The sequence below is a fragment of the Pan troglodytes genome, chromosome 9 (genome assembly GCF_028858775.2).
Source record: "Pan troglodytes isolate AG18354 chromosome 9, NHGRI_mPanTro3-v2.0_pri, whole genome shotgun sequence".
Classification (NCBI taxonomy): Eukaryota; Metazoa; Chordata; class Mammalia; order Primates; family Hominidae; genus Pan; species Pan troglodytes.
In genome coordinates, this window is record NC_072407.2 from 116,365,735 (window position 1) to 116,376,645 (window position 10,911).

Sequence of the window (10,911 nt, forward strand, 5' to 3'; positions counted from 1 at the left end):
AAAGTCCTAGCACACTGACTTGCACATAGCACTCAATAAAAGGTAGCTATTACTATTCTTTCAATCATTCTTCCTATGATCTGGTTTCTAGAATTCTCACTATATTAATCACCCTCTTATGGAAGCTATCTTGTTCACTCAACATTCTTCTTAACATGTAGTTCTAACAATTCAATACTATGTGGTGTATGGAGATTTTGCTTTATTTGAAGATAATTATTTTAAGGAAGTCTAAACAGACAAGCGTCTGCTGGGAAAAAGCTAGTCTACCTGCTTATATAAAGAGCTGGCACTTACAAAACCCATTAACTTTCTCACAATACCACCCTTTAAACATTGGGAAATGTATGGTTAAGAGAACAAAAATATCAGCAAATAAGGAGTGATCAGCCAGGTAAGAGAAGAACCAGGATAGTGCAGTATTATGAAGAAAAAAAAAAAAAAGCCACTGCAACCAGTACTTATGTTTATTACTGTACCTAATAAACAGCCCAGTGTGGTGATTCCTGTTCACTTAGTAGCCTCCCCATCTAGAATATACTCCGTGATCTTTCTTGATGGCCAGACTGTGTAAAATTCATACACAGTGTTTACTACAGGGATCCCCAAATATTGTTAGTTGAATGAATAAACACACATTTCAAGGAGGGCACTACAGTGAGTAGATGAACAGTTTTCTGATAGGAGATTGTACAACTAATGTTTTCACCAGTGTTATTTTAGGACAGCAGATTCAGATTAAGGCGCTGGGACTGAATGCAAATAGTAAAATTACAAATATAAAGTAAAAATTTGGAACCTTTGCCAAAGAAAGGAATAATAAGTTGATTTAATAATTTGAAAGAACTGTAAGGTTTAGGTTTTGTTCTTATTTTTAGTGCGACTGAGATTGGAGTCTGTTTGTAGACATATCTGAAAAAAGTGAAGGGGGAGATGGAAGATGGTAAATGTCAAGGAAAAGATGGAAGGATAAATCAGTGTAATAAAAAGGAGCACTTCTTTTTCGCCAACAGAAGTAAAGGTAAAGGTTAAGTGTCTGAGTTAACGAATGGATTGTTGACCTCTGGGGAGGGTGGTCCCATCAGCTCAGCTTTGTGACGACCTAAGAATATCCTTTCCACACCTTTCCTGATCCAATCATTCTGGCTGCATAAAACCACCTAAATCAATCAACTGTTACACTTCCCTTAGTGCTAGGACATATTCATATAACTCCCACGTATTAAATGAAAATACATCCATCTAAAAATAAAACAACAAGATTGCTGCTACACCAAGAAAGGATTTTAAAAAGGCCTGTTCACAAGCTAAGTGAGGGCCAGAGGAAAGGTGTTCGTTTAAACTGAAATTCGAGCTGCGATAACACCTCCTAATGCAATCAAACGCTGTTGCAGCACACTTCTTAGGAGATCGGGTTCAACGGCAGGGATTGGGTAAGGTGAGAATCTGGCTTGGCGGCTCCGGCCCCGGCCATCTGGTTCCCTCCCATTTATAAAGCGTGTTGGGCTCCGGCCGCCACCATTCACTCGACGGCTCTCGGCCCGAACGCTTGGTCGCACCGCCTGCCGAGGTCCTAGATGAATCGCTTCAGGCCTGGAAACGAGGAAGCCGTCTCCGGAGACCATCGCCAACGCTGACGCCCGCGGTCTGAGGTCGCCGTGGGAAGAGCGGTAGGCCACCCTGCTCCTCTGATCACCGGAGGACAGGGACACATTGTTCAGGGCCATATTCAAACACTGCCCGCAGTACTTGTGTTACGTCCCTTGGTCAAGGCAGGCCCTTCGCGGCTCCCCAGATCAGTCCAGCCTGTGTCGGACCCGATGACTAACCACACCGGAACCCATAACTGAGCCTGCGGAAGAGCCAGAAGCCGCCTTGCCTTTAACGAGGGCTATCCTGGCAAGCATGCGCAGACCGTCCGCGCACGTCGTCGCCCGCTGAGAGCAAGCGCAACGGACGTTTACGTTGGTGACGCCAGGGAGCGTGAGGACGTGGGGCTTCCGTGAATGCGCAGTGGGTGCGTCGGCCACGACCTTTTGGCCAGGTTAGGGAGGGGGCGACGCTGAGATGGGGGCGGCGGCGGCGGAAGCGGATCGCACTCTCTTTGTGGGCAACCTTGAAACGAAAGTGACCGAGGAGCTCCTTTTCGAGCTTTTCCACCAGGTAAGCGGCTGGGTTCGGCCCTTTGCCTTTCGTTTTCCGTCTCGCCTAGGGCCTGGCCAGCGGCCACCCCGTTTTCTTTTCGTGGCCGTCAGGGGACCCGACGGGTGGCTGTTTGGGGGTGAAAGGCGGGTCTGGGTTGCGAAACGCTCGCTGGGTGTCGCTTTCCTGGAAGATCTTGGTTCGTTTAGGCCGAAAGTGACGACTGAAGGTGGTGGAGGGATCCTCGATCAGGTTTCCCGTGGTAGAGATCCAGGGGTCCTTAGGAACGTAGTGTGTGTGTAGGGTCTTCGTTGAGCAGTGCTTTTTCTTATCCTTCCTGTTCTCATCTTCCCCTTAGGATAATTTGTCTTTGGTTTATCTGACTGGGAACTTAATATTTTAATTTATTTGTGTCTGTTTTCCCCTAAAGTTGCTTATCAAATTACAACATTATTAAAATATGTAAAATAAAATGGTTAAGTACTCCGTAGAAAAACAGCATTTTAGTGTTGCTGTATTAAAAAGTGTGAAAAATTCTGAGTATCCTATTCCCCCCATCCCTATCCCCTAATAACTGGTATTGTTTGATTAATCAATACAAAAGTCAGTTTTTAGTTAAAGAAAATCATTCTCTTGTTCTTGATAAATGTTCATTTTCATGGAGTGGCAAAATAATGGCGATTGGTCACTATGTTAAGCCATACAGTGCTGTGAATTGCAAAAGTGATTGTGTTTCCAGTTCCTTATGGGCCCCCTTCCCCAAATAAATCTAATGTTCAGTCATAACTAGGATGTTTACTGTAGCCAAAATGGAAATCCGTGCGTCATTTTTAAAAGAAGTTTCTGATTACGTTTCTGTTGTTTTTAAACTTTGTCATATCTTATTTGTAAAATTTGAGTATTTTCCCTTAGTTGCTTTATTTAAATTCTAAACACCTTTTTGTTTGTAGGCTGGGCCAGTAATAAAGGTGAAAATTCCAAAAGATAAGGATGGTAAACCAAAGCAGTTTGCGTTTGTGAATTTCAAACATGAAGTGTCTGTTCCTTATGCAATGAATCTACTTAATGGAATCAAACTTTATGGAAGGCCTATCAAAATACAATTTAGATCAGGTAACTGCCCAGTGAGGTTCGGGGGGCATTGTTTCCTGCTGTTTTTAAATTTATTATTCAGTTTTAAAGAACCTCTTATTTGTAGATGAAACTTCTTTCTTACGCATTGTGAATAGCAAACTTTATATAGCAAACTTTATATATCCCTGAAAACGGGTGACATTGACACATGGATTTTGAAATTAGAATTTTAAAACTGAGCTTAAAGTTTCATTTTGGGTTAGTGAAAAAACATAAACTGTATCACTAAGAGAGCTGGGCTTGGGTACTCTGAAAAGAGCTAGGTTTATTTTCTGAAAATACTTCTCCTGGCTGCTTTGTAATTACTTTTATATATTTTGGTTCTTGATCATGTGAGGATGAAACTGTCCATGTATCCAGTGTTACAATTTAGGGTGGAGATCAGAAAATTATGGTCAGATTGGATATTTATGGAGTGCTTTGTTTTGCTTATCTGATATTATACACTTATAATTTTCACCCCGATGAAGCCGTAAAGCGGTCTACAGCAGCTTGAGATTTTTTTTTTTTTTTTTTTTTTTTTTTTGAGACGGAGTCTTGCCCTGTTGCCTAGGCTGGAGTGCAGTGGTGCAATTTCAGCTCACTGCAACCTCTGCCTCCCAGGTTCAAGTGATTCTCCTGCCTTAGCCTCCTGAGTAGCTGGGATTACAGGTGCACGCCACCACGCCTGGCTAATTCTTTGTATTTTTAGTAGAGGTGGGGTTTCACCATGTTGGTCAGGCTGGTCTCAAACTCCTGGCCTCGAGAGATGTGCCCACGTCAGCCTCCCAAAGTGCTGGGATTACAGGCGTCAGCCACCGCGCCCGGCCAGTAGTTTGAGATTTTTCTCTTTTAGATTGTGTTTACCTTTTTGGAGTGATTTCAAGTGGGGAAGACAAAATTTCAAATTAGATTTTCTATCAAGAATAATTTTTCAAATTGTTTCATTTTAGGAAGTAGTCATGCCCCGCAAGATGTCAGTTTGTCATATCCCCAACATCATGTTGGAAATTCAAGCCCTACCTCCACATCTCCTAGCAGGTAATATTTCTCACTTATTGTTAAGATCATTTATCAGGAATTCTTATAGGGAATAGCCTCAAAACACATGAGTAAATAGTCTCCTTCATTATTCTCTTATCTCTTCATTCTGCCGTTATTACTTGCCTTTTGGGGTTGTTGTTATGTATCTATTCTAAGGGGTATAGAATGTGTCTATTCTATAGACAAACACATTGTATATAGTCCCCTTAGAATAGATACGTATATAACTATTTGTTCATTTGTAGCGACATAACCATACCCACATATGTGTACAGTACATGTATACACTTGAAACAAAATTTCTCAAAACATTATTTACCCTCACTACTTGGATTACTTACTATTTCATTTAAAACATTTTAAAATTTATTTTACAGTCATTAATTGGTTGTTACTTACAGTTGAAAAATACCAGTTAGTCAACAGTCTATTGGACTAAGAATTCCTAGAATTGGATTCTAGGTCTGCATCTATCAATTGTGTAATCTTGAGCTAGTCTCCTCTCTTTAGTCCCGTCTTCCCATGTGTAAGGAAAATAAGTTGAATTAAATGATTTGTAAAATCTCTTCAGGTACTGAGTATTAGAAAATATCATATTTACTTAAATGATTTTATTTGCTTTGGGGAGGTTCATATTTTACCAGGGACAATTTTTCCCAGTATATCCATAAAGCTATTTAACAGTCATTTAAGAAAGATTTAATAAATACCTGCCATATGTCAGGTTCTTCACCATATCTTTTACATATATGATTTCATTTATTCCTCACAGCAGTTTTATGAGGGTAGGGATTATTTTTATCTCTACCTCTTATATGAAGGGAAATGAAAAATAGAGGTTAACTTGCTCAGGTTCAGTGGGCTGGGATTCAAACCCAGGCAGTGTAGTGTGATTGAGCCCAGCCACTATGATGTATTATCTAGAGGAGCTTAAAGTCTAAATGAAGACACATATTATATATATTTTTGTGAATACCTGTTCAATTACTGTAATAAGTTCTCTAAAGAAAGAGTACAAAGGGCTTTGAGAAAATTTTAAGAGAAAGAGATGATATAGATGAATGTGGAACTGAAAGAAGCCAGTGTACCTAGATCATAATGAATGAAAATGGAGAGCAGTAGGGGATTTTGGTAGATAGGCTGGAAAGGGTCTTTTAAACTATAATCAGGATTTTGAGATTTTACCCTAAAATGGAGTAGGAAGGCAGTGAAATGTTTTAGGTAGGGTACTGATAGGAACAAGTTTATATTTTAAGAGTTGTTTGGTTGCAGTGGGAGAATGGATTGGAGGGGGCAAGAGTGAAAATAGAGCAGTGAGGAAGCTTTTGGTAGCAAGGCATTGATGTTGGAAGCTGTTGATGGATGAGCTTGATAGTTTAGATTAAGGTGGTGCCATGAGCTGGAGAGAAGTGGATGGATATGAAGAGATACTAGAAGGTGGAATAGTGAGCCAGCAATAGTGCAAAAAGTGTACCCTCCCGGTGTTCTTTCTTGCCAGCTGAAATTAATTAACAGTGTTTAAACATTTCTTGGTAAAGTTGGCATTTAAAGCACTTCCAGCCCCTTTAATGGAGTCTTCAAAGGCATCCTAGGTAGAGGAAAATAAAAAGTTTTCCCTCTTAGAATTTCTTGGGGAGAAAAAACCAGGTGCAGTGACCCATTCGTATAGTCCCAGCTACTTGGAAGGCTGTGGTGGGAGGACCACTTGAGGCCTTGAGTTTGGGACTAGCCTAGGCAACATAACAAGGCACTCTCTCTATTTAAAGAATTTCTTTGGAAAAAAAAAAAGTACAAGTAAATACTTTGGTTTTAATCAAAGGCTAGAGAGTTTATAATTTTTATACTATAAACTAAATTGTACTGCCCCCCTCAGCATACAGATAATATAACCTGATTTGAAAAAACCCAAAATTAAAAGATCCAAAGTGTAAGACCAGCCAATTGGTTATTTGATTCTAAAGACATTTAAAAATAATTTAAAACATTTTTAAAGTGAGCTTTTCTGTAGAGCAAGTTATCCCTTTAATAAATAGGGAATAAGGTATAAATCCTCAAAAGTAATATCCTATGTATGTTACAGAACTCTTAATTCCTTACCTCCCAAAACCTCTTTCTCTTTTCTGTCTCGGGAAATATCTACCTAATTGCTCAAGCCAAGTCTAGATTTGATCCTTTGTTTCTTCCCTCATTCCACATATCTAGTCGATCAAATTCTTTTCATTTTAGTTTTCAATCTAGGTCTTTGCATTAGCTCAGGGACTGACAAATTATTTCTAGAAAGGACCATATAGTTAATATTTTAGACTTTGCAGAAGATACTGTTTCTGTCTCTGCCATTGTAGCACTAAAGTAGCCATAGATAATACAAAAACAATGGTGTGGCTATGTTCCAGTAACACTTTGTTTAGGGAAAACTGAATTTGGCAGTTTGGCCCACTGGCTATACTTGCTCACCCCTGCACTAGTCCTTCAGCTGGGAAGTTTTTGCCTCTAGGTAACCTTGGTGTTCAGTTCTAACTACAAATGTCACCTTTTTAGAAAGGCAGTCGCTCACCAGCTAAAAGATAGGGGAGCCTCCTATCTGTTTCACTTCCACTTGATCTTTAATCATACGTTTTATCACTTAAAATCATGAGAAAATATCCTGTTGTCTGTATTCTTATTCTGGCTGCATGAGAGCAGATACCTTTCCTGTCTTGTTCATTCCGACCTTTGAGAAATGTGTTCTGCTCATGGTTGTTAGTTAGTAAATATTTATTGAATGAATGGTTATATGTTAGTTTTCTTTTTAGCAGGTACGAAAGGACTATGGATAACATGACTTCATCAGCACAGATAATTCAGAGATCTTTCTCTTCTCCAGAAAATTTTCAGAGACAAGCAGTGGTAGGTTGACTATTTTTCAACTTGAATTGCCAAAAAAAATTCATCCTTAGTTAAAATGTTCGCATTGTATCAAATAACTGGTTTTTAATTAACTTTGTTAAGTTGGAGGTTTTATTCCTTTAGTCCTCAAGGCGTAAGTGAACTTTTTAGATAACTTTTTCTCAAATTTTTGTTAGACTAGCATGATTTGTAGATTGAGCACTCATTTTAGTTTTCACTGGGCTGAAATATATACTTAAAAGACTGAAGATAAATAGAAGTAAAACTGCTTTTACATTTGTTTTTCTTTTCAACCATCATTTACTCATTGTCTGATGCTCCTGTCCCCTATCCTGAGTGACTTATCATAAACTTGGGTCTTCTAGACCAGTTCCATTTTAAACTTAACCTTTTTTTTTTTGGTGGTGGTAACATCATCATGAGACTAGGCTTAAAATCTTAGCTATCTTTTACTGTTTCATCTTTGTCATCATTTGTTCAAGTAGGAAGCTGTTGGTAACTATTTGGTGCCTAAATCATGATCTTGACTTGTAGTCCCCAGGCTTTTGTATGTCATAGGTCTGCAAAATGAAATATAGAAGTCAAAATAAATTTGAGAGACCAGTATAAAGGATGTTAACTTTTATGTACATATTGCCTATTTTTCTAATTGTACCGTAGACTATTAAAATAAAAATGATCATATACTAATATTTATCCACAGGCAGAATTTGGGAACCACCGGTCTAGTCAATTATGCCCCCATTTTCCCCTCACTAGTTCATCTTGCACACCATTTCAGAATTAATATTACAATTCTGTTTTGCTTATCTTCCTTGCACATTGACTTTCCATTGTTTGTAAGATGAAGTCAGATTCCTGTAGCCCAATTATTAGGGATTCTTATTGTCTGATTCCAGTAAACCCTGTAGCCTTACCTTTAATTGTTTACTGCTTATTAAGATCTGAAGGCCGGGTGCGGTGGCTCACGCCTGTAACCCCAGCACTTTGGGAGGCTGAGGTGGGTGGATCACGAGGTCAGGAGTTCGAGACCAGCCTGGCCAAGATGGTGAAACCCCGTCTCTACTAAAAATACAAAAATTAGCCGGGCATGGTGGCACATGCCTGTAGTCCCAGCTACTTGGGAGGCTGAGGCAGGAGAATCGCTTGAACCCGGGAGGTGGAGCTTGCAGTGAGCCGAGATCTGTAACCTGTCTCACAGAATTACTTGGTATTCTATGAACCTGTTCTGTGTTTCCCTGTTATTTTTGTTTGTGCAATTTCCTTTTCTTGGCATATCTCCCCCTTAAAATATGAAAATATTCCATCCATTGTTTTAATACCCAGATCATATGCCACCTTCATGAAACCTTTCCTAATGATACTGATCTCCTGATTCTTTGTTTTTTACACAGTGATTTTGCATTATAGTCATTTTGTGTGACTTATCTGAGTTGCATTCTTGAGGACAAAGAGTAGTATTTATGTATATATATGTATCTTGTAGGTATACATTGGAATGATTGAAGCTATTGTACTACTTTAGTTGTGGATCCATCTAGGCAAGAGTGACTTTATTTTCTTTCATTATCTGTTAACTGACCAAATACATATTAGCTTTGATATCTAGAAGTATTAACATTTCCACTTTTCCTATTCCTCAGATGAACAGTGCTTTGAGACAAATGTCATATGGTGGAAAATTTGGTTCTTCACCTCTGGATCAATCAGGATTTTCACCATCAGTTCAATCACACAGTCATAGTTTCAATCAGTCTTCAAGCTCCCAGTGGCGCCAAGGTACACCATCATCACAGCGTAAAGTCAGAATGAATTCTTATCCCTACCTAGCAGATAGACATTATAGCCGGGAACAGCGTTACACTGATCATGGGTCTGACCATCATTACAGAGGAAAGAGAGATGATTTCTTCTATGAAGACAGGAATCATGATGGCTGGAGCCATGACTATGATAACAGAAGAGACAGTAGTAGAGATGGAAAATGGCGCTCATCTCGACACTAACACGTGTTAAAAGGACATTGTTTTTATAGGGTCATTTTAGGCCCTTTGACTAAGTTGATACGGAAATATTTTGTTGAAAAACTCTACAGAGCAGCTTTACAAGTTGTCACATTTCTTCATACATTTTTTTAAAGCTACAGTTTAATACAAAATGAATTGCGGTTTTATTACATTAATAACCTTTCACCTCAGGGTTTTATGAAGAGGAAAGGGTTTTATGCAAAAGAAAGTGCTACAATTCCTAATCATTTTAGACACTTTAGGAGGGGGTGAAGTTGTATGACAGAGCAGACATTTTAATTATTTGTTATCTTTTTGTATTGCAAGAAATTTCTTGCTAGTGAATCAAGAAAACATCCAGGTTGACAGTCTAAAATGGCTACTGGTATTTTAGTTAATTCAAAAATGAAACTTCAGTGATTCACTTTACTAACATTCTATTTGAGAAGGCTTATTGGTAAAGTTTGGGGATAAAGGCATTGCTTAACTTCTTATATAATGTAGGTATAAATTCTGTGACATGCTCTTGAGCTTTATCCTAGTTGAACATACATGTGTAGATTTACACATACTGTTTCATTCTAAAATTTAGAAATTGTTCATTAAATCCCATTTGAGGTATAAGTCACTCAGGAAGTTAAAATATCTCTACACGTATATTTTTACGTTAAAAATACAGTGTTAGCATAAATCCCCTTTTCAGGAAGAACAAAAATGTCAGTGCATAGTTAGATAAAATGGTAAAATGTTTTACTGAAAGCATACTTTTTTGGAAAAAAGATTCATGAAGCCTTTAAGTGCTGCTTCTGTCAGTCAAACGTTAAAAACTTTAACATTTTCAAAGTGCCCAGACTGTGTACAAAGACACATGTAATGGAGATTGTACAGGTTGTTTTTTTGTTTGAACCTTTGAAAGAATTTAATCTTAACGTTTTCTAATTTTAAAATTTTAAAATCTTGTTTAACAAAAACTTGTATTAAGATACTGTTTTCATTTCATTACAGAATTGTTTATAAAAGTTCATTTGTTGAAAAATAAGGATCCTTTTTAATACCACAGCATTTGTACTGTTCCTTTTTAATATACTGAAAATATAAAAGGAAGGGTGTGTGTTATTTTTTTTTTTAATGTCACTGACTTCAGAGACATTGTACACAAAGAATTACTAACATACTTTTATTCACTGATTGCCTGCTGTTTAGAATATCAGTTCTTTAATTTTGAGCATCCTGAAATACATCTTTTGTACATATAGAGCATGATGTTTCACAATCAGATTTTCAGTGACCCCTCGATTATAGTTTGGAGTACTTTAGTTACCCTCAGTGGTCTCTAGGAGTTAAAGTACACTTAGATTTCCTGTTTATAAATGAATTCAGTTTTTCTGTATCTAAGTAAATGGAGCTATTCAACTACTCACTATAGAATTAAGATAAACAATTTGTTTGCTTAAGCATTTTCACAGAATTTGTTTCCAATGAGATTATTATTTTTGGGTATCTTATCCATATGAAAACTTAGTAGGTTTGTAGATGTTAACGAAGATTAATACTGCATGTTTGTTTTTGTTTTTTTTTTGAGACAGAGTCTTGCTACGACACCCAGGCTAGAGTGCAATGGCGGGATCTCAGGTCACTGCAACCTCCATATCCCGGGTTCAGGTGATTCTCCTGCCTTAGCCTCCCGAGTAGCTGGGATTACAGGCACCCACCACCACGC

General features: G+C 38.2%; 2 protein-coding genes across 3 annotated transcripts; one reads left to right on the forward strand and one right to left on the reverse strand.

Annotated features, from left to right (window-relative positions):
• The first annotated feature begins 1,136 nt into the window (after positions 1–1,136).
• RBM7 (RNA binding motif protein 7) lies at positions 1,137–10,291 on the forward strand. Of its 2 annotated transcripts, none has more exons than XM_009424214.5 (5): positions 1,137–2,163; positions 3,093–3,255; positions 4,209–4,296; positions 7,092–7,185; positions 8,829–10,291. In XM_009424214.5, exons 1-5 carry the CDS (start codon positions 2,068–2,070, stop codon positions 9,189–9,191), a joined length of 804 nt encoding a protein of 267 aa, XP_009422489.1. In that variant the 5' UTR covers positions 1,137–2,067; the 3' UTR covers positions 9,192–10,291. The 2 variants fall into 2 exon arrangements, with proteins under 2 accessions (XP_009422489.1, XP_009422490.1); XM_009424215.5 differs by having other exon boundaries at positions 1,738–2,163; positions 7,095–7,185.
• C11H11orf71 (chromosome 11 C11orf71 homolog) lies at positions 1,263–1,727 on the reverse strand. Its single transcript, XM_054662720.1, has one exon. It carries the CDS (start codon positions 1,725–1,727, stop codon positions 1,338–1,340), a length of 390 nt encoding a protein of 129 aa, XP_054518695.1. The 3' UTR covers positions 1,263–1,337.
• Positions 10,292–10,911: the final 620 nt, after the last annotated feature.